This window comes from Gymnodraco acuticeps, unplaced genomic scaffold, assembly GCF_902827175.1.
Source record: "Gymnodraco acuticeps unplaced genomic scaffold, fGymAcu1.1, whole genome shotgun sequence".
Taxonomy (NCBI): Eukaryota; Metazoa; Chordata; class Actinopteri; order Perciformes; family Bathydraconidae; genus Gymnodraco; species Gymnodraco acuticeps.
In genome coordinates this window covers 4693933-4718734 of record NW_022990238.1, presented here as the reverse complement: position 1 = coordinate 4718734, position 24802 = coordinate 4693933, and the positions used below count along the sequence as shown (strand labels likewise).

At 41.8% G+C, this 24802-nt stretch overlaps 1 protein-coding gene across 4 annotated transcripts; it reads right to left on the bottom strand.

The window, feature by feature from the left end:
* Positions 1–13: 13 nt before the first annotated feature.
* On the bottom strand, positions 14–24334 carry LOC117548428 (cAMP-dependent protein kinase catalytic subunit alpha-like). Of its 4 annotated transcripts, none has more exons than XM_034219729.1 (10): positions 23540–24334; positions 12129–12190; positions 11565–11693; positions 10801–10899; positions 10615–10697; positions 9725–9917; positions 9543–9638; positions 7547–7669; positions 6416–6580; positions 14–2997 (listed from the first exon to the last, which is right to left on the bottom strand). In XM_034219729.1, exons 1-10 carry the CDS (start codon positions 23583–23585, stop codon positions 2872–2874), a joined length of 1122 nt encoding a protein of 373 aa, XP_034075620.1. In that variant the 5' UTR covers positions 23586–24334; the 3' UTR covers positions 14–2871. The 4 variants fall into 4 exon arrangements, with proteins under 4 accessions (XP_034075620.1, XP_034075618.1, XP_034075619.1 ...); XM_034219727.1 differs by lacking the exon at positions 23540–24334 and adding an exon at positions 21484–21781; XM_034219728.1 differs by lacking the exon at positions 23540–24334 and adding an exon at positions 21484–21776 and having other exon boundaries at positions 9725–9851.
* Positions 24335–24802: the final 468 nt, after the last annotated feature.

Sequence of the window (24802 nt, the reverse complement as noted above, 5' to 3'; positions counted from 1 at the left end):
TAACCCAGACATATTAGTCTTAACAAGTAAAAGTTTATTGGAATGATACATTTTGCAAAATATTACTTTATGTATATTTTTTTTAACATACTCATTGTGTTCTAAGGGTATCTGTCAAGTTCTCCAGAGGGTAAGATAGTTAAGACTGTCGAAGGCAAGGATATACAGTATTGTTTCCCAAAAGGTACAATAGACTACACAATCACTGTACCCAGGTCATGAGGAAAAGATTAATGTTCTGTTTTTGCTTTTTTTGCTTCTTTTTTTTGAAAATACAATTAGAAAATATGAACGCAAAACATCTCAGATGTAAAAAGTGTTATGTTTGAATGAAGAGTGTGGAAACTTGATGAAATTAGAAGGCAAACACAGGAGAAAAAACCTAAAATTAGCACAGAGCAGTTGATAGTGTTCAGCTGATAAAAGATAATTAAAGACAATCCACAAGAAGTTTTGTATGGGAAACAAAAAGTATGCATTGTGATGGCCTCAGTGTCTGAAGTGGATCGAATGGCTTTGCCTTCCACCCACCAACTCTGATTTAGTCATTTGTCAGAACATAAAGATATTACATGTGCTCTCTTCAAAGCATTAAATAGTGTCTTAAAAGTTTCAAATAATTAGCACAAATCAATTAAATAGGAGATTTGAAAGGATGTGGCATGTGCTTCAGTATTTGCAAAGGACTGGACAAGTTGGTTGGTGATCCACTGCATTGTTCAATGTGACGCTCAAAGAAATGGGTAAACAGTGATGAGACTGTCGGCAGTGGAAACAATGATACTCAAATACGTTCCAGGTCCAGGAGATGTCTTGTCGTTGGGTTGCTTTACCACATGCAAGAAAAACCAAGCTGACTGGAGAAACATGTATTATAAAAAATACACATCATGTTTCCAAACAGTGTTGAACCATCTCCATCAAGACATTCAAAAAAATATATCCTGTGTTTGATCTCAATTACATTAAGAGACAGCCAAAATAATAACTCAAGCCTACTGAAATCATTTAGAGTTGAAAAACATTCTCAAAAAAATGTCATGTTACAAGACTTTATGACAAATTGATGCACATCTAACAATTCACAGAAGCTTTTCAGTGAGATGGACAAAGTCTAGCACCTAGGGCCTATGGAGGGGGAGGAGGGGCGAAAGCAAACATCCTTCATCAAAACCAAGTGTTCAGTCAACAAACCAGCAATTAGATTGGTCTGCGATTGTCTTGCATCCACAGAAATAAACTTGGCAAAAGGGGACAGCTTTAGGAGAGCTTCCTTAGTTTAATTTGTTACATAGAAAGCTGGAAAACTGAAACAAAACACTCCAATCTCATCAGTCCCAAAATGTTTGGTTGGACTGCAAATCTATCTGAAGGTGTTACATGTAGGGTATATACAAGATAAAAGGGAGGAAGGAAAAATCATAATTATCAAGGTGAGAAGCCTAGAAGAACTTTCTGACACATTGGACTTGGTCTTGTTCCATCTTTAAAATCGAGCTCCTGAGAGTCCATTTAATAGTTAAGCATGTTATCCATGAGCTCGTGTACCTCAGCACAAAACCATAATGCTATCTCTCTTTAAAAGTGATATTGTACAAAAATAACATGCACATTTTGTTGAAACGTTTTGCTACTTTTTTTGCGTATTAAAATCCACCACCGTCGTAGTTACATACAGAACACTTTGCAATGTTCTCAGTTTGCAAATTTGGCAGAATTTATATTTGTTTATTTATGAAATCTTAATTTCAGTTTCACAGCTATGAGACAATGTTGAAAAAGATGGATAGTTCATGTACTCTATTATATATATATCATACATATATATCATATATATTATATATATATATCATAAATCAAATGTACTATGAATTAAATAAACAATAGTCAGGAGTGTGACCACAATGTTAGTTGCTGCTAAATCACAGCTTTTTAACCCACCCTTGAGCACTAAATAACACACAAGCACAGAGATTGACAGAAGGACACATGATCACCAATAGGATTCTTAAAATGCTCTAATAAATTCAGCTAAGAGAAAGACAGACTTAAATGCAAACCTCATGTTTACCATTTCTCACAGGTCCCCAAAAGGAGTAAGACCTAGATGAAGTTTACTGTGATAAATCATTCTCACTCCGATCAAAGAGGTCACCGCTGCTTCAACTGCGAGCAGTGAGCGCATCATCCACCCAATAATCATGCCATATCTAGCAGACAAAGGCAGGTGCAGAGAGTTTTCAAGCTTTAAACCAAACGGGCACAAGGGCTGATGCCACCGTAGCCAAAGCTCTGCACCAGTGCTTTCGACAAAGTTTTCCAACCAGTTGGCATTATGATAGGCACATCTGTTGGACTTGGTATTGCTTGGACAGATTCAGGATGGAGGGATGGAGGGGGGGGGGGGAACCAGGGTGACAAGATACAACAATTACTCTTTGAGAAGCTTGTAGAGAGGGTCCATTCGAAAAAAAAAAAGAGCCTAGCAGATTCAGTACCTAAAAGAAAATCAATGCCTCAACCTGCAAAGACTGAAAACATGTCATTACACCGTCAGAAAGATACACGTACAGCTGGACAGCCACTACCTATACCTGTTCTCTTCCAGCCCGTCACAAACACAAGAGGGATAAATAAAATCAATAGGTAACAGTTGAGAAACAATCAGAAAAGGCAACACTGCTGGTTCTGTTGGATCTTTCTTCACTTTGCCTACCTTTCCATTGGGGAAGGGGGGGTTTTACATTGTTGTCGTCATTACAAATAAGCAAGTTAGCAGTCCACCCTAGCGCTTCTTTCCTTCAGACCCCATTTTACTTTCTAAAATCTCTCTCTCTCTCTCTCTCTCTCTCTGCTTCTCATGGATGGAATCTAGAACTCGGCAAACTCCTTTGCACACTTCTCTGTGAAGGAGACTCTGATTTCCTCTTCCTCGTAGTCGTCAAAGTTGCTCGTGTCACCGGGGCCTTTGCACTTAGGAATAAAGGGAGCTTCCACCTGAAACAAAAGGACAATGAAATAATCAGAATGATGCAGAATTGACTAATAGAGAGAACCAGAGCCATGGCAGAGAGTGCTATATACAAGCAATCTGGGGAGGCTGCTTTGTGTCTTTATTGGATCTTAGAACAGCAAACTCCATTGGATTTTTTAGAAGTAAATTAAAAGACCTATCTTTTTAATGTGGCTATTCATGTAGGGTACTTTTAGTGGCATCACTGTTTATGTTTTATGGTTCTGTGATATAACTCTTTCAGTTTGTTTATCACTTGTTTTTAAATTATGTTACTCTCAAATCTTTATGTTCTATCTTGTCTTACTCTGTAAAGCACTTTGGGCTGCACCTTGCATGAAAGGTGTATTATTAGGGTCTGAGACCTGAGGTCGGCGAAGACCCTATTGAAATCGGTCGCGTATCACGGAAATGTTTTTCTTTCGCACGGCGTAGCCGTGATTTGGCGCCAAAGTTCGCGTTCGCTCGATGCTAGGCGATCCCTCGCCATGGAACACGATGATGTCATAACGCCAACTGACATACTCAGAACGCCACCAAACTTCACATGATGGTTAACACTGCGGCCCTGAACAGCTCTAGGTCAAATCTGATGTTACTTAATGTGGCGTTACCATCGCAACGGATCATTCGCCAGTAAACACGATGTCACTGTAACTCCAATGGACACGGTCCCATCGTTCCCCAATCTTCACTTTTATATCACCGGTCCATGCCTCAACAGCTCTACATGAAATCTGAGATCTCACTATATGTCGTTTCCATGACAACGCATCCTTCGCCAAAAAATACGATGTTGTTGTAATTCAATGGAAAATCGTCCAAACAGCACCAGACTACAGACTATCATTAATGGTCCGGCCCTCAACAGCTCTATGTCAATTAGGGGATGTCATCATATGCCGTTGCCATGGCGACAGATCCCTCGCCATGAAACATGGTGTTTTCGTAATTCAATGGGAAATCGTCCAAACGGCACCAGACTTCATATGATGGCTAATGGTCCGGCCCTCAACAGCTCTAAGCCAATTATGGGATGTCGTCATATGCCGTTTCCATGGCAACGCATCCCTCGCCCTAAAACACAGTGTTGTCTTAAGTCAATGGAAAATGGTCCAAACTGCACCGGACTTCAGATGACAGTTAGTGGTCCGGCCCTCAACACCTCAATTCCCTCGCCGTTAAGCACGATATTGCTATAACTCCTGTGTAAATGGTAAAAAAGTGTTCAAATTTCACTTGTGCTAACCGTCAAGCCCTCGAGACATATATGTGTCAGTTTTGAGATTTCGTCAAATATCGTTGCTATGGTAACACAATGCTCGCCGTGAAACACGGTTTTCTCATAACTCCAGTTAACATGCTCCAAACAGCACAAAACTTCACAGGTTTGATAACGATACAGCCCTCAACACATCTAGGCGTATTATGGGGTATCATCAAATGCCGTTGCCATGGCGACAGATCACTCGCCATGAAACACGGTTCTCATAACTCCAGTTAACATGCTCCAAACTTCACAGGTTGCATAACGATGCAGCCCTCAACACATCTAGGCGTATTATGGGGTGTCATCAAATGACGTTGCCATGGCAACAGATCACCCGCCATCAAATACAATGACATTGTCCGATCACCCTTAAACTTCCCACGTTTGCCAACGGCTGAGTCCTCGAGACACCTAGACACAAACGTCGACGTGCGGACAACAGCCTGCAGAGCGTCGAAGACCCGCTCAACGCTGCTTGCAGCTTTAATTATTATTATTATTATATAGAACTGGATGACATAGGTTCCAGTAGATTGAGACATTTACAAATAGATAAATATTCATGTATAGTCATACATAGTTCTAACTTTTAACTAAGTAAAGTACCTTCCAATAATAATGTTACTAAAGTGCTTTACATACAATAAAACCCAAAAGTAGCAACGATAAAAAAAAAAAATATATTCAGGTATATTGGGGACGGGTGGCGCAGTGGTCTGTGCATCCGATCATCAGATCAAGGGGGAGTGCTGGGGAACTCCAGTTCGAAACCCGCTCCTGCCGCCACTGCGTCAGGCCGTTGTGTCCTTGGGCAAGACACTTCACCCGGATTTGCTCCTGTGGGTATTGTCCACAGTACATGTATAATACCAATGTGTACTTGTAAAAGCGCCTCGATGACCTCGAGGCGTGAAGATGGACGGTGTGGCGCAGTGCGCTGTGCAATGATCATCAGATCAAGGGGTGAAACCCGCCGCTGCTGCGTCTATAAAGCCGGTGTGTCCTTGGGCAAGACACTTCACCTGAACTTGCTCCTGTGGGTATTGTCCACAGTATCTGACCATTGCATGTATAATATATGTGTAATGTGTGTATATGTAAAAGCAGTCATTGAAAAAGCGCTATAATAAATGTAAGGAATTATTATTATTATTAGGTAAACAATATACAACCAAACAAACAGGGATACAGAAGAGATCAAAACTTTCAGTCAATCCCATAAAATGAATTCATAAAAATAGTAGCAAATGCAGGAAAAATACAAACAAATATTGGTTTTATTAGTCTAATCTTAAATTAGAGTAAAGTGCATTGTGCATTTCATTGAATACTTGAGAGGAATAGCAGGACAGCATGTTTGATCATGTGTTGTCATTTACTTGTCTGAAGCCAACTCAATTAGTTGCGGTTATCTTCCCAGACAAAAATAATTAAATGTTTTACAGTAAATCACATTCTCAAAGTGTGTATTGTTATGTGTAAGTAATGTATTCATAATTAATGTATGTATGTTTGTATATAGTCTGTACTAGTATACAATTCTAACCTTTGTTTGCCCACTGTCGGTTCTCATTACATGCCTGACTGCACTGGAGGGGGTCCCTCTGTGTTTCCGCTAGTTTCCTGATGAGTCCAAGGCTAAGAAGGGCTCATTTCATCCTGTTCTTTATTCACTAAGTGACCCTCGTGAAATCATCCGACAACCGCGATGGACCCTTTTTATATGAACAAACCTACGTTTATGTGGACCAAATCATCTGGTTCTGTGTGTTTACTGATTTTAAAGTCAAATGGTTAAAGACTTGGTTCCACTTCTGGTATGTTGTGGAAATGCTGTGGTAATCCTATACATTTGGAAGTTTAAAGTAAAGAAACTACTAGTACACATGCTTTGGGTGTTTTAGACATTTTCCCCCAAAAGCAAAGAATTGATGGTGTTAAATGTCCAGTAGCTACAGACTTAGGTCACCTCTGACCGAAACCCCTTAAAGCAATCGTTCCTTGTTACTTTGGGAGGTGGGCTGTATTTGTACACAGTACTGCTGTATAATCATCATCATCTTTATTTAAAGAGACTCTTGGTCCATTATTACAAAAACATACAACACTCAAATAATGGCTGGCCTTCTCACCTTCCTCTGGTAGATGGCGATCCAATCGGTGGTGGCAAACCACTTGTGGCCCTTGATATCGTTGACTCCATTCCTGAGGTTGCCAAAGCGCTTGGTAAGGTCCACCTGCAGCAAATTTCTCAACAGATCCTTCAGATCTGAGCTGAAGTGGGAGGGAAAGCGAACCTGAAAGCAGTGAAGAGAAGAGAACAGTGTGAAGGTGTGCTACGTTTTATAATACATGCTGTAGGACAGGGGTGTCCAACCACTTTTCACTGTGGGCCACATAAATAACAATATTTGAAGGAATGGGCCACTCAGCTAGGTTAGGTTTATTGCCTCATAGGTTAGGTTATACATTAGCACAAATCAATCAAATGTAAGTCAATTATGCTTGATCCTTGAATATGCTTTAAGACAGGAAATTGCCTACATCACAGCTTTCCATAGGGTTTAATTTATTTTGTTACAAAAAGTGTTTGCAGCTCATCTATTAAAACAGAAGTCTCATATTGCTTTTAATAAGGGGAAATATGAAAGATATATTTAAAGTTTGTTAATCAAATACTTCAAGTAAGATTAGTTTGGAAAGGTTTTCAACTTTATTTGACTGATTTCATTTGAAAAGTGGGCTTATTAACACATGAATACCGTGTTATATATGTTTTCATATATATTTAAGAAGTACACAATATAAGACAAGCACAAGTTTCACGTGTGGGCCATACTCCATTATACTTTTTTAATTTGCTGAGGGCCAATTCAAAATGGACAACGGCTGTAGTTTGGACACCGCTGCTGTAGGACATTGGTGTATGTAGTGTACCCAATACTAAAACTGTGACAAATTGCGGTTGAACATGTGCTGTGAGGTCATCAGGACATTTGATATACGTTTTTCCCCACAGACAAACAACCAGGTGATTTGTAATATAAACTAACATTTATCAGAAACGTTATGCTTTCATGTTGTGTATCCTTACAATGTATTTACAATTTAGCTGCAAATGTTTAACACAGTCACCACGATCCTCTTCATATAAGTAAAGATTGATGCACTGTGAAAATATCATCACTGAAAAATGGTTTGCACAGCTAACGAATCATGGACCTTTGGTTTTAAACCCCCACCTCTGGCTTCTCTCAACTCACCTTCCCTGATACAATCTTCTCGTAAATCTGAATAGGCTGGTCAGCAAAGAAGGGAGGGTAACCGGCAGCCATCTCATATATCAGCACTCCCAGAGCCCACCAGTCCACGGCTTTATTGTAACCCTGGAAAACACACAGGAGATAAAGGGTGTTCAGATGTGTCCTCAAACATAAACTCCCACATATTAAAGGTCCCCTAATACACTGTTTTTCATCAACATATTATAGGTCTCAGATATATACAAAACATGTCTCTGAAGTGTTTGGCTCGAAATACCCAACAGATCACTCATTGTAGCATCCCACAATCCCCTCTGTTTCAGACCTGTTTCAGAAGTGCTGATTCTGGGTCTGTTACTTTAGAATGGTTACACAAACCCAAAAAATCGTTATGACATCATAAAGTGGCCAAAATCTGATCAGCTCATTTTCAGACAGATTTGTATATAAATGGATCAGGACAAAAAGAGAGGGGGTCTTTTTTCCTGAAACTTTCAGAATCTCTTTACACAGAGGGGACACATGTTTATGTATCAAAGACTTGAAGAAGTGGATTTTGCACAATAGGTGACCTTTAAAGCAGAGGTGGGGACTCGAGTCACATGACTTGACTCGAGTCAGACTCGAGTCGCATATTTTTTGACTTGAGACTTGCTTGACTAACATTGACACACTTGACTGTTTAAAATTAAATATTTGCGTTTGTTTTTTGTAGTGAGATATTACGTTTAGTTTTTCCGAAAAATGTGATTGGTTGATAGAAGGCAGGAGTGTCAGTTAACATGGCAGCGGCTAGCGTTACTCCAAAAATAGTGATGTTTGGATTCAAGGATTATGTTGTCGATGACAGTAATAAGAAGAGAACAGCGGTATGCAGGGTCTGCAGCATAAAGATCAGTGACACGACCACCACAACATCCAACTTCATTCGTCACTACAAAAAAACCCACAGAGAAAGGTGCGTGCATGTGTTGTGTTAGCTAGAAAGCTAACGTTAAGTTTAAGCTACGTTAGACTTGGTTTCAAATCGATTAAGCATTGCAAAGAGAAGACAACACGGTAAATGAACACTAGAACCGCCAAGGGATTCATTTTGACTAACCCTGATACTGACGGGCTGCCAGGAGAGGGAGAGAGAGAGAGGAAAAGAGATGCCTCGTTTATTTCCCCTGTGTTATTATCAGAAGTTACTGTAAACTTTTGAATAATGTAGTTCATCTACTTTTAGTAGTTTGTTTAAATGTTTGAATTATGTTGTTTTTGTTTGTAGAAGTGCATCATTCCTTGATTTATTGTAAAATGAATCTGAACTTTTTGATCTGTTATGATGATAAACTGAAGCAATTTCTAAATTAACCCAATTAAGTGAGTTTTAAATCGTCCTACTTAAAGGAAATTATGAAGAGGAACAAGTTAAATGATTTGAAAATGATATCTATGTAGGTGCTGACGCTGTTGGCGGTTCTAGTTTTAACAGACATTTAAATTAAATATGTGTAATGGCAAATGCCATATATGATTTTCTTACCTTTTTGAACAGACTTTTTGAGTCCTAGCTATATTGTCTGCAGTTCTTGGGTTAATATGAATCTAATATGATTGTCATCGGTCTAAATTAGATTTCAAATGATTAACTGTGTATGTAATGAAGATCATAGTGTGGGTTAAATCCATTTTCATAACCACTGTCTTTTAACTGATGCGGAAATGTGGAAACTGGGCTTATTCATCAGAATTTCGTATGACTTGACTTGCTTGACTTTCACCACAGTGACTTGGGACTTGCTTGATACTTGTAGGTCAAGACTTGAGACTTGCTCATGACTTGCACATGTAGGACTTACTCCCACCTCTGCTTTAAAGTGTCGACAATAGCCATCACGCTGAGGAACCATAGGCAAAAAGCTGGGGACAACAAAATGGTTTCCTAACGTATATGTGGAGAACGTCCCTGCCCTTGTGACATGGAAAGAAAGTGGCCGAGCCGAGCACTCACTTTACTGAGGATGATCTCCGGTGCCAGGTACTCTGGGGTCCCACAAAGCGTCCAGGTTCGGCCCTTCACCCTTTTTGCAAATCCAAAATCTGTTACCTGGGTACAGAAAGCACAGCTGTGAGCATGAGACAGATCAAACGTAACTATTGTTGAGGATCAGAAAACAGACATGCACTCCTTGCCTGTATGTAGCCTTGCTGGTCAATGAGCAGGTTCTCAGGTTTAAGGTCTCGGTAGATGAGATCCAGCGAGTGAAGGTATTCAAAGGTCAGTACAATCTGGGCTGCGTAGAAGCGCGCGTGCGGTTCACTGCAAAACACATCAGGGGTGCGATATTTACAGCGAACCAGTGATATGATTAAATATTTCAGTAGCCTAAAAGCAAAGAAAAACAGACTCAAAGACAGTTTCTTCCCCAGAGCAATCATGGCACTGAACTCTTGCACTATTACCACCCCTCTGCAATAACCCATACATCTGCAATATTATACACACACACACATTTATTATGCTATACTAATTGAATTATTTACTGCGCTTTACTTTGTTAATATTTTATGTATGTATGAATGCTGCCTATCTCTGTGTATGTTGTCTTTTCTGAATGTTTTGATGGCACCTTCAAAGGAGTAGCTTTACTCTTCTCGGTGTACTTGTATATTGACAATAAATGCTTCCATTCTATTCTAAAAACAGTTATTATTTTGTTAACAAAAACTGAGCACATGTTTGTCAGCGTTTCGCGTAAGACAAGATGGCACTGACATCATTAAACACCTAATGTGACGTGCAATTATGTTTAGTGGGAAATAAATGACCTAAGTGTAGATTAATAAATAACAACGTCATCAAAATCCCTTTTTATTTTAATTAACAAAGAACAGGTTAAAATATGTTTCCTGTGATGCATGCGCCTTAGGAGGATAAGACTAACTTGATAAGTTACGACAACATTTCATTTTTCTGAGAAAGAAACAAGGAAACATTTTCGCAGGACTAGAAGACTATAGCAGTAGTCATTAACAAAAACTATCCTCAAATAGTTGATAAATGCTGACAAAAATCAACTCACCTGAATCTACCGATTCTCCTTAAGTGCGAGAACATTTCTCCACCGGGTACATACTCCATTATCATATAGAGATTACTGTTGTCCTGTAGAAAGATCAGAACAATTTTAGCTCCAAATGCAAAACGTACATGCAAATATAATGTGCTCATTCATAGTAGATAACCAGATAAAGTGTTTAATACATACCTTAAAAGAGTGCTCCAGTCGCACCAGAAAGGGGAAGCTGACGGCTTGCAGGATGCGTTTCTCGTTCAGTGTGTGTTCTATCTGCTTCAGCTTCACTACCTACAGGGAACAGGATGGAGGCTCATTTAAAAAATAGGGTGGAAAAGGTCTCATTCCACACCATTATACAAACAAAAAAGATGATAACTTCTTGTGAAATAGTACTTCATGTTATTTGTATGTGCTAAAATGACCAAACTAGCATAAAACAATGAATCTCTCCAACGCCAGGTTTGATCCATGTCAGACATGAACGCTTATATAAACAAGCCAGGAAGTCTTTCAGGGAAAACACACTGGAGAGAACGTTCACGGCACTGTAGGACATTTTAACTTTGACAACAAAGTGAGCTTTATGCCTCGAGATCAAAGAAACACTTGGAGAGCTAAAAAAAAAATATTTGATATTGTCCCAGTCATGAAGCAGCTAGCCAACGTGGCGTCGCACATTAAAAATAACTGAGACAATAACCCTGGTGATGTCTTTCGGTTAGGTTTCTTCGATACACTTCTGACTACAAAGTCTCCAGGCTGTCAGTGCTTATAGATTATAATTGGCTCTGTGCTCAGTAAGTGTCTTCTAAATGTATATCCAAGCCTTGGTACACTTACCTATACAATATCTACATAGAGACATTGCCCTCATATCAGAAATACAAGCTGGAGCATGTGAAGCATTTACATTTATTTACCAGGAAGTTTCTCTATGCCTAAAAGTTATTTACCTTCTGTTTGTCAAGTATCTTCATGGCAAAATGCTGGCCCGACTCTTTGTGTTTCACCAGCATGACTCGACCAAACGACCCGGTGCCTAAGGTCTTCAAACGCTCAAATTGGTCCAATGCCGCAGTTTGCTGAGGGGTGGGAGAGATGGCAAGAAGAGGAAAGGGTGAATAACAACATTACAGCGACATACTGGGGAAAGCCTGACTTCAGTTTCATGATACCTTCTATCAAATAAACATAATGTCAGTAAAACGTTTTAAAGTTATTTAGAAATGTTTGAATTTATTTGGATTCTACATTAGAGTTGATATATCATACTAAAAACATAAATATATGTATTTCACATTAGCCCAGCAGAGGGTGCACTGCCCCTCCGAAATAAATAGGACTCATTCTGTTCATGAGCGGGACTATTTTCACGAGTCTGAGAGTGAACTAGTCTGTGAAAAGTTGATAAGATGCATAATCACAACATACAAACGTAATTAGCAAAAGTACAATACCACTGCAAAATAACAAGATTTACATCATCTAAAAGAGAAGTAATTCTCTTTCACTCTCACCTGTGCTGGGTTCTCCCATTTCTTCAGGAAATCTTCTTTGGCTTTGGCAAGAAACTCCTTCACTGTAATTAAATACACATGTGCATATTCATTATAGAGAGCGTATGTGTCTACAATAGGTCACCAGACATAATCACCAAGACCCGGAGAAGACCACAATGTTGTTGTTCTTACAATATAAGTGCGAGGCCCTCGGGAGATGTTCCGACACACCTGTATGTGCAAGCTCAATCTGGTGGTGAATCAATCTACTTGCTAAACCCACAATGTATGAGGACACAGGAAGTTCCAAACAAAATCATTTGGTCCCCTGCAGTACCAATCAGTGGAGGGGTGCATCACATTTCTAATGCACTGCCAATCCATTTCTTTTAAATGAATGACCTTGCTGTACTCTGAGGGATAAATAATGACACAGCTTTAAATATTAATGATGCAAAGTATACTCCAAAAACCGTCAGCAAAACAGGTCTATTATCTATCTACTAGAGGACAATTACGACTCTGAAGAAGCTACAGGGAGTCGAGACGCAAGGCGTACAACAACAGTTGCTTCTGGAGTCTCAGCTTCACTGGAGAGCGGCCAAAAGAAAGTGGCGCGTGATATCTCAGCTAATGTTAGCCAGGAGGCATGTTGGAGACAGGAGGAAGGTTCAATGGGCTGCACAGGAAAGACTAAAACAAGCAAGGAGGGACGGTGCCGGAGTCAAAACCTCATTCCTATCAAGAGTTTGGGACGTTACTTTAATATTGCTTATCATTTGAGGTGCCAATACAGCTTGACACAACTGAGCAGTTTTCCAAAAACAACCTTGGACATAAGCTGGAGGAAGCCACTGTCCCACAACACAGAACAGCAGGATCTGCACAACCTCCTTCTGAGATAATCCAAGTTGATTTCAATTAGTAAAATAAGGATTTTTCTTCAGAAGAGGACTTCAGCCAGGGGTGTAATGTAGTGGACAAATACATGTTTATGCTAAGAGAGCAGTTGATGCTACAATGCCTTCAGAATACACCTACACATGAGAGCTCTGAACACAGTTTATGACATGGCAACACAGTGCATACATGCCACTGAAGACTAACAGACATAGGCCAGTGGACTGAGTTTGACAGCTTGGCACACACACTATCATATGCAGCCATTCATTTTTCTTGACCTTATCTTTATGAGGCTAATCACAGTGCTCTGTGGGAACATGTAGATAACCAGTCCTTCCTCATTCCTCCTTACTAGTTGAGGACACAAACTGCCATAGCAGATGAATTAGGACAGCTTCTACCATTGGCCTGGGACACACGATCTACATTTAACAAATGGACAATATTTGTAATTGAATTATTACAGTAAGTTTAAAGCAAGAGCACATGCTTCAAATGATATGAAAACATTTTGAATGGAAGAGTTCATAAATATAAATGAGTTCAAAGTAGAAATAGTGGATGTATCCATCAATACTAATGTTATTAAACTAATCTATATATAAACAGCTAAAAACAAACTACGTTAAGCTATTCCGGATCATTTAAAATGTCCATCTGCCAAGATAGTCGATGCAAAACAAAAAGCCAAGGTCAAAGCCTTAATAAAGCCACAGCCTGTCTATAGTGAAAGAGCATGTTATCACCAACGTTAAACTAAAAGGGCTTTTAGATATGTTTAAATTGGATAAACTGAGATAAATATTATGAAACATATAAATAGTAACTAGAAATGTCTCATGCAAATGTGTTTATCCGATACACACATACACTTGAAAAGCTACACAAAGGCTTAATCCTCATCCACTTAATGTGATTTCCTGCAAATTCTCCAAAGACCAGCAGCTCCAACAATAGGATGGGAGAAAGCCAGCGAGAACGGCAGAGACCAAAGTTCGCATAAACATGTCGAGAGCACTGTTGCTCCCACAAAGAGCGCTGGGGGCTGGCTGGTCAACAGGGGAGAAAACATTTCCCGTGAAAATTGCTCAACTCCCACTTCCGAGCAGCAAGAGCCACAAATGAAGCGATTACTGTCAGAAGTTGGAGCGGCTGCAGAGGAAAGACGTGAATGCTGCTGCTCAGGTAGCTGGAAGCCTAATGGCCGCATGAAAGGCTGCCTTTGAGGAAACCTATCTTGACCAAATCTCTGTCTTTTATGAAGCCAGGCTTGTATAACTACTATGTGAATTGATCGACTCCTCAACTCTCATGTAACCCCAAATTCCTTACCATCTGGGATGACTATGGGTACCTCTGGTGCTGCAGCAGCATCTGCCGAGCGTGACCCTGATTCACTTGAGCGCGAGGATGACTCCCTCTTTCCTGCATGCCTTCTGGAGCTCTTCCTGTCACACATTAGCCCAGCAAAGTCTCCCCTGTTCTTCTTCCTTGGCCTCCTCCTCAGAGTCACTGATTCATCATGACCCTTCCTTCCCCTCTGAGAGCACTGTGGTCAGATCAGCAGCACCCCCCCTCATCCACAGAAACCAAGTGTCCCAGCCAGTGGGGAGTCTTCAGTCTTTCCTGCGACTGTCACTTCACCAAAGTTCAGAAAGTATCCACAAACATAGCATGGAGACCAGCACTGCCTCCCCCTACACTCACACAGATCAATTGGACCCTTGCTTTGCTTTGTATCAATATTTATTCTGTACACAAAGTACTCCCTGCCGTTCCCTCCCATATCAGACACAACCATACACACAGAGGCTATATATTGATCAAAACAGGGGCATAATCATCAAAGGGAGGGGCGTAAAACACCAGCTGGCATATTTATCTGACCCAGAGAGGAAGTCCTATGGAAAACTAGGCCTAAGTGAAGACCATGAGATGAACTAGATACATCAATATTCTAGAAACTTATCCTAATTAACAGAACCAATTGGATGTCACAGATGGAAAGCTTTAGGAGTTGATCTGGATGTTTTCAAAAACATAAAAAAGAGACAAGCAAATGAAGAACGCTCCAACCACAGTGAAACTTTTTTTCCGTGCCAAAATGCACCAGAGAGTCTATGTAGTTCCAGTGCTCCATCGATCCTACAAAAATCAATGCTACATCTGTCCCCGGGGCCCCACAGGCCCACTCTGACGCAGGAACAGAGGGGTTATATTAGGGCGAACTGACCGACATTTAACTGTGAAGTGCGCCCAATCGGGTCCCAGACTACACCGGGCCTTGTTCGGAGAGCATACATCCCCATGTGGGACATAATAAATCAGTCAGAGGGAAAACAGGGATGCATGTAAACTAGAATGGTGTTTTGTGTGTGTCATGTGTGTGAAAGTGAGAAAAAATCGTTTTTATCGGCTCAATACTGACAGTAGATATTTGACATGTTAGCAAGCAGTTACTAGAATCACCACTAGGGATGCACGATAATTATCGGTCCGATATTAGGAATTATGACGTCATCCCGATAAACCCGATACCAGTATTAATAGCCCCGATAATATAAAATATATTTTTTGGGTAAAAAAAAAGAAAAAAATACTGCGGTGTGGGTGGATTGGGATGAGGGGCGCTTGTTTTTCACTCGGCTCCTCCCGTTTTGCCAGTAGTGTTGTATTAGTGGTTTAGGAAGAGGGGAGTTCTTCACAAATCCAGCGTTCCCTAACTCATGCCTGGCTGTGACGTAAATGGTGTGCGGCCGTGAAGCCAGGACAGTAAACAAACATGTCGTCGGTGGTATGGGCGTTGGAGCTATGTGCAACTCAAGGCATATGCTCGAACCGGAGCTGCCTGGACGCTGCAATCATGTTGCGCACTATCCGTGCTGAGTGTGCTGACTTTTCGTACAATGTCCCACTGTCTGGCTGCCTGCATAAAGTCAAGTGCTCGGCGCAGTTGTGGCGAAATGTCGCTCCTCTGTTTTTATTTAAACAGCTCCTTATATCCATTAGCGCAGCTAGCTAGCACCAGATGCTAACAACAACAATGCACGTAAGGTCTCTCTCTCGCTTGCTCGGACCACACATACACACACCCTCCCGGTCCTCCAGATGGCCAGTCGGTGCCTGCCGGTGAGCGTGGAAGTGTGGTCTGCCACAAGCGGGCGGCAGGAGCGGCTGTCAGCATCAGCTTGTAGATGGTATTTTAAACCCGATGCGCTCTGAAACTACGGGGCGGCCGAGGAAAAAAAATACACATGCGTTAATCACGTTAAAATAATTAGTGGCGTAAAAAAAAAAATGGTATTATCGGTTATCGGTATCGGTCTTGAGAAGCAGGAAGTTATCGGTATCGGTTTCAAAAAACCAATATCGTGCATCCCTAATCCCTAACTACATTAATTATCACCTCCAGTGTTTCCGCCAGACCAGGGCTGAGAGGGCGTCCACCCCGAGAGAGCGGGGGGGGGGGGGGGGGGGGCTGACGTCACGTTGTGTCACGTTACTTGAATTTTGAATTGAGCCTACCCTTACAGATAATATCTCTTTACGTTACTGATGGGAATTACGGCTCTTTTTAGTGAGCCGGATCATTTGGCTCGGTTCACTAATGGCGCATTTCCACTGCAGGGCCTCGCACGGCTTAGTACGGCCTTGGTAGTAGGGATGCCAGCAATTATTCGATTAATCGTTACAGTCTCCATAATCGAATATTATTTTTAAAAAACGATTTTATTTATATATTTTTTTTATTATTATTTATGTTTATTTTTTATGGCTTAGTTTCAACCAAAATATAGAATAATGCTAATAATAGTAATAGTATTAACAATTGTAAATGGCCATTGGTCACACCACCAGTTTGTTTTACTGTAAACTTGGAGGAAGCCTGAGTGCAGAGCAGACTGCTGCTGCAGCACGCCACACACCGCCCCCATAAGAAGAAGAGCCGACTATTTTTTACCACGGAGCCTCAGTTTCGCCGCTGCGAGGCTCCGGCGCTCGCAGTTCATGCGTGTGCTCCGCCGCTCATCGCATCAAAATCGCGCACGTTCCGTGTTGTCCTGTGGCAGGCACCGTGGGTCCAAGATACGAAAAACTGAAAAGAGGCCGATGTCGGGGAAACGATCTTCAATACTCCGAAAATAATCCCACCAGGCTCCTTTGCCCCTCCAACAGAGGATGGTTTTTTTTGGACGCCCTCAGCTCAAGTTCAGGGCGTTCCGAGCTGAATAAGGCCGTCAAATGACGGCAAGGCGCTCCCCTGGCGGAAACACTGATCACATCACACTTTTATGTTCCATTCTCCTGTAGTCACATGCATGTGAAGAACAAGTTAGATGCATGCATCCATCTGTCTCATAAATATATCTACGATAAGCTCACTAAGCGATTACAGGGTTTCCCACACATAGACTTTACTTGGGCGGGCCGCCCAGGTATATTAACGGCCGCCCAAGTATATTTCGCGACCCATTTAGCTTTGTTTTTTTCTCCATCCGTGACCACATCTGTGATCGATTAACTTGTGGACAATGATCCCTCGCTCTACGCCTCCTGTACCAAGGCCCGGACTGGCCATCGGGAGGACCGGGGGGTTTCCCGATGGCCTGGCCTGTTAAGTGGCCTGCTGGCCTGAGGATTATTTTATTTATTTGTTTATGTATAGTGAACGCAACGCTGCGCAAATGTGGGTCTGTCTCACACAGGGTGACTTGGCTGTCTACATGATGTGGCCTGCCGACATGGCCACTGTCATACAGATCATAAATCAAAACCCTTGATTGGTCTCTGTGTGTCATTCAAGCTCGGGATAACCTCAGCCAGTGTTTCCACCAGACCAGGGCTGAGAGGGCGTCCACACCGAGAGCGGGGGGGGGGGGGGGGTGTTTTGAATTTTGACTTGAGCCGTCCCTTATAGATACTGTCTTTTTACGTTAGTGAGCCGGATCATTTGGCTCGGCTCTCTTAAAGAGCCGGCTGTTTCGGCTCTTCATGTTACCACAGTTTACCACGGAGCCTCAGTTTCGCCGCTGCGAGGCTCCGGCGGTCGCAGCTCACGCGCGTGCTACACTAAAACCCCCGCGCTCATCGCGTCCAAATCGCGCACGTTCCGTGTTGTCCTGTAGCAGGCACCTTCGATGTCGGGGAAACGATCTTCAATACTCCGAAAATAATTCCACCAGATTCCTTTGCCCCTCCAACAGCGGGATGTCCTTTTTCCTTTTCGTCATTTCAAGCGATAAAAACTCTCGATCTTCTCTCGAATTATTAATATTTTTGGACGCTCTCGGCTCGCGTTCAGGGCGTCCCGAACTGAATAAGGGCGTCAAATGACGGCAAGACGCCCCCCTGGTGGAAACGCTGACCTCAGCTCAGGTGAGGTTAAGGACCCTCTGAGTGTTTAGATAGTTAACTTAGTCTAAGTTCTCAGTGGGTCTCAAACGGTTTGGTCACCATTTATGTAAACACATATTTCCATTTGAGGGGGTAGTGATTAGTAAAATATGCATGAATACAATTTTAAAAAGTTAACTAGGTGAAAAAAGGTAAGATACACTTTTAAAACTTGTGGAGAGCTAAAACTAGTCTTTGCTGCTGCCTCAAAGAGGAGAAGGGAGGAGAGGAGGGAGACAGGTGAGACTGTTTCAGGAGGTCAGACACACTCACAACTATAAATGAACCAAAAATAAATAAATATACAAGTTTCAATGTTTATTCATGAAATGGTATGTTATTGGTTATGGCCATAATGTTATGATTATTAAAATGTATACAGTTCCGTTTCATATAGGTGTTCACTGTTCCAATAGATCTAGTCTCTTTATTTTCCCCTCAAAATGCACCAGATTGATGCATTTAACTCCAAAATATTGGTGCATGCATGCCCCCGGGCCCCCCTAGAGGATTTAAAATTACATGGATAGGTTCCTAAATACATTTACAATTTTTTTTTTTTTTTTTTTTTTTAAATAGTAACCCATGTCCATATGTTTATTTGTGGGTAGTAGATTTCAACTATAGGGCTATCACTATGGGCCCTGCCTGTACCTGTTCGCTCTGCCATTGCGTGAAGGGTCTGCTAACAAGCGACCAACAGAAAGGTTAATGTTAAAGGAATGCTCCACTCATTAGATAATTAATCAAAACTTCAGTATTTAGTGAAACATTATGTTTAAACCATACCCTGAAGAAATCAGCTATATTCCCCGGTAAATAATGATTTTATAGCTCTTTTTTATCAAAACCTGTATATTCCGTCAGGCCGCTGCCATTTTGCCCATTTTCAGTAGTCACGTGATGGTCGTGACGTCATCCATGCGTTCACTTTGTAAACACACGAAAACATGGCGAAGTTTTGAGCAATATGAAGAGATTGGATGGGGGAATTCAGCCATACAGGTTCGAGCCTACTTAGTACTACTTAGTAGATACAATGATTTTGATTACTAGATATGTATGCATGTAGTACCACCCTTGCTAGCGATTCCCTCTCTAGTTTAGCATACTCAGCCTCGTTGTCCCTGGCCCTAGAACCACGATTTTATGGGGCCGGAAAAACTGGGGGGAAATACCCACTAGCCGGTACTACGCTATATGGAAAGGCCACCAAAAACTGGCCTGAACTGGACGATAAAGGACGTTTAAACGGGGCTACCCGCTGCAATGGAAATGCGCCATAACATACCTTATTCTTACTCCGAGCACTACTTCTGGTCCTCCGTCGCTTCACACTTGCAGAGGGCGATTTCTCAACTGGCCGAACTGGTGTCCTGGTCGGTGATGACACCAGAAAGACCGATGGTACTGCATCTCCATTAAGTAATGGTTGTTCAATAAATCCCATGCTATGTTTTATCATACTCATAGTAGTCATCCGGAAACTTGAAATGTTCGCTGCATACATGCGCCTGTGGATCTTTCGGTTCGGGCCGGCCACATTTCGCTAGCCACTGCCTCCAAACGTACTTCCTACGCTTACCTTTTGGCAACAGATGGAACCGAGCATTCCGTGGATTGTTCCTATCAGAATTGTGGCAATGTTTCGCGATACAATGAGGCATATTTGAAGAGAGTAACTACAGTAAATAACATGAACATCAACGTGTCCTCCAAACCAAACGCATGGTTTACGTCACGTCCGGTAAAATGGCGCCGCCCACAGTGTTGATGTTATTTCGGTAATTAATCAGTTTAAAATCACTGATAATGTCATCGGATTAAAAAAAAAAAAAAAGAGAGACTGGCAGAGACTGGTCTGTTTTATCGGATGATAATTATTTAAAAATGAGTGTCATGAGCATACCATTCCTTTAATGTTGTTGCACGTCACAAAGGCACGTCACCTCAATAATAAATAAATTGTTTCAGCATGAGGGTAATCTTGTGGGAGACCTCCTTTCTTTTGCATGCCATTAGTATGCTATAGCTTTATTTGTTGCACAGAACAAGTGACTATCAGTGCCTTTAAATGTGACGGCAGCTTTAACATATTACCAGACACAAGGATTACTAATACTGCTGTTGTTGCTGTGAAAATCCAAAAAGGAAACTACTTTTCCTGTTTTACTGAACTCCATTTTGCCTCTTGGGATTGTTCCCTGGAAGCATGTAAACTTGCCAACTCAGTGCGATAAGCTTATCGGAGGTGGCTGATTGGCATTGCAAAAGTAAGGTCCACTGGTAATCAGTGCAGGCTTTTAACAAAGCCACTTTAACTGGAGGAAGTGATGACCGATCCAAACACAAACCTGCCTCTGTTACACAAACCAGCTGCGTGCAGAGCAGGGGCAGGACATGGAGCACAGAGATATTTATAGATAGTGGGAGTTGCACTTTGACAGGGTGCCACCTCATTATATGAGGTTTATTTCAAAACACAAAAGATTCAATACAACAATCCTTCATGTCATAACATGGCACCAGAATGGGATGGGTCATAACAATAGTATAGTGCTTAAATGATTAAAAAGTGAAGTTCAGTAACAGATTTCCAGGCTTTCAAACACTTATACTGCCAGCCAATTGCCCTACAAGTGAGAAGGACAATAACACCAGAGCTTAGACAAAACATTAAGTACATACGGGTTAGATAAGGTTCGTTATTACACTGTCTAACAGATTTAGGCTAACAATGTTATGCTGTGTAACGTAACCCCCAAATCCACAATAACTGAGAAATGCTTTCCGTTGAACTGCAACTGAAGAAGCTGTAGGCAACAGAGACAAACAACAGGCTGCTCTGTGTGTCTATTTGTATTAAAGATCTCTCCACCAATGCCAACAGACACTCAACTCACCAGGTCAAGATATGCATTTTGTTACATTCATAAGAAAAACACAGTTTGATATTTTTTTGTAAACTATACGAGAAAGCTCAGCCTGTGACTGGCTATAAGCAAGCAGGACAAAGCTTGGACTACAGCTCCATTGCTAACCCATACTCCTGTCCGTGTCCACAATGAAAACTCACGCCAGCAGCAAGCCTCTAGCTCCTCCTGTGGTTGGTAATGTCTGCCTTCTCCACTGCCCGTGTCTCCTAGGCCGGGCCCGGCTCGGTGAAAAAGCCTTCCTGCCAGCCTGTGAATAACAGACATCCTACAAGGCAGGAGGAAACCAGCTGATAGCCAGAAAAGAATCTCAAAACTGCAGTATGTCCGGAGGTTCTCACAAGCTGGAAATCCAGAATATGTATCACCAACAGCCTCTTAAGGGTCAAAACATCAAGCTACCCTGGTTAGCTGTGTTTAGTTTATAGAGAGGCGATGACCAACTGTGAAAAGCCTGGGCTGGACCTTCCTTGCTCCTTCACTTCCTGTTGCAGTTCACTGAGTGTCTGTCCGCCCTGCTTCCTCCTACGGGCCAGATATCAGCTTTACTTGTGCAGCAGCTCTGTGCTCGTACTCTGCAGCCTGGGAACTTCAGGGGAAAGAGACCCTGCACACCAGCGCAAGCTATCAACACTCTCTCTTTCAATTGAAACCAAAACAAGCTGCCATGTTCTCCTTAATTTCATGCTGCTCTGTGGAAAATGACACTCCTGTGTGTGGGCTCTGTACCCCTGGTCTCCACCTGTCTCTGGGGATCAGGGTGGATCCTCTGCGATCAGGTTGATAAGGATGTGAAGCATGACATGTAAACACATTTCCCTAACCAAGTAATCCCCTAATTCACATTTCTATTAAAAAAACAAATCTCTGTGCTCTGGAAAGTCCTTGTTAGGGGGTTTTCTATTGGTGGGTTAATATTACAGAAGGACTGGAGGCCATTCTTCACACATACTCTATACCAGCAACAAGGGGCTGACACTCATTTTGCAGATACCTGTTCAGACGTTGCACACTTGAGCGTTATTTATGGTGTCATGGATAAAACATAAAACGGTGTCCTCCCAAGTCGTATCCAAGGTCTGTGACCCTTAATTGGAAACACTATATAAAGCACTTTTATTAGTTAATAAGTGTGTTAAAGGATTAGGATTACAATTTCCCTCAATCAGTAAGGAACCTGAGGATCATATTGTAGTAGATAAGAGTATCTATTTATGTTATATCTTATATAAATAGATCTAATGAAGGTCATCAACAAAATAAAAAGTTCTAAAAGGGGTCTTGTCCTCTCCAAACATGCACGCACAAACACAAAAAGTGAAACATACAAGTCCTTGTTCTAAATGCTGATCATCACATGATATTCAAGAGACTCCTGAACTCCTAAGTTTCTGCCTGGAGAGGATCACCCTCATGCATCATATGACCACCATCCTGGTGGTTTTTCCTTCTCTGAAAACAACCAACTCCCCTCTACTCATTGTTAAAGTAACCTGCGGGAATCAATGCTCAGGTCCACTTTATATTAACAAGATCCCATCATTTACACACACATGTCAAATATTTGCATTCTAACTCTTGCTTTAATATCTGCATTTCTTAACATTTAATTTAAGTATGCACTATGCACTAAGTATTATTCTGCCCTGAATGGATTATCAAAACTGCACAAGAAAACTCCAAACAATGTTACTGCAGGCTTTCATAACCTTTTGATAGGAGGAAATACACACATCTGAAACACGTGAACCACACAGAAACCTAAGACTGTTGTATAAGGCCAGTTGTTGTCATCCCCATCAGTTCCTCTGAATATAACCTGGGGCTTTGAATCACGAGCTTTCCCACAAAATCAGTGGAGAGAATGGATAACATCCTCTGCTGTTCAGTTGAAATGATCATGGTGTCACAGATTGTTTGAAGTTTATATGTGGAAGTCAATGGCCTCGGGTATCTTTTATGATGTTCCATCTGAAGTTGACAACCCAGGAAAGTTTAGCATATTGTCATTATTAGAACAGGGGGTCGAAATCAAAATAATGTGGTGTCAGTGTGGAGGGTCTTTGGGCCTTGATGTATTGTACAGGTGATAAATTGTATTTCAGTCCCATTATCGGAAACAGGAAATAACAATACAGGCAAACGATCCAGGCAGCATGATCTAGCTAGCTTCTGCTGCTACGGGTAAAGGGTACTCACCGCTCTCCATCTCATTGCCCTTCTTTGCGGTGGGCGTGTTGCCCATGATGAAGGCTGATGGTGGGCTCCTCTGCAAGTCGTTGAGTGTTGCTACACCGCTAACGCTGTCGCTGGGCTCAATGACGCTGACAGCTAGCTACTAGCTAACAGCAATCATTATTGGACTGTGTGTAAATAAATGTCTTCCAATACCCCTCCTTAGGGAGTTCGGAAACTCAACCCGAGCGAGTATATCCAAGTCTGAAGCTAACACTGACGCTGTAGGCTGGCTAGGCTAGCACACAAGCTAACTCTAGCAACCAGTGGATGTTAGCCTCGGAGTGTTGGCTCGTCAATTTCCAAGCGAGCAGTGGCAAATCAAGATGTCACTCGACTGTCCTTTATTTCCAGTGATAGCTTGGTTTATCCAGAATCGAGTCCGTGCCGTTAGACAGATCGTCAAATTCGCTTTCCGCCTATCGTACGAGCAAGCTAGTGTTAGCTTTTAGCGTCACTCGCAGTAGTATCCTGGCCTGAACTAACCAGGTGCTATCTCTGTGAAGGCAGGCCTTTTCAGTTGAGACGTGAATAACAAAAGTGGTGTCCAGGTTAGTCGTTTTTTCCGCTGTTGGATATTTTAATTGTATTTATCTCCATTCGTTTCTAAACCAGGCATCAAGTGCAATGGTTTCCATGGACCGACCATCTGATAGTCGATTCCTAAGATCAACAGACCCCTTCCATTAATCTTCAGACCGCAAGGGAAACTCCAGTCATCCATCCACTGGGTCCCTCCTTCCACTGGCTCTGATTGGCTCATTGCACATACACTTACATGAGAGACGTCGCAATTCAGATGCTGATTGGAGGAGCGTCAATACATCCAATCATTGCATTGATGCGATTCGTCCATCAAATTATTTTGTCCCGCCTCCCGGACTTGCTTGCAGCCAATACGCCCATAACTATGACTGTTTTTTTCCGTTTTGCTTTAAATGATCAGCTGTTTGTATTTATAAGAACGAGTTTCTTGCAGGGCACAAATCATCCGCTTTAGCATCTTGCAACAATAATCCTACTTGCACAGCAGTATTTAACAAAGTCTGTTCTGTAGCTTAACCACCCCTTTTACCCGAGCGATCTGTGATTGGGTGTGACGTTAACACAGGCTATTTTTAGTCAAATGGGGAAATATAAGAGGATGCACACAGTGACATTTGTTTTACAGAGTTGCCACTCTTGTGTTTAAAACGACCATGTTCAAACTGTAATTACTTCTTTGTG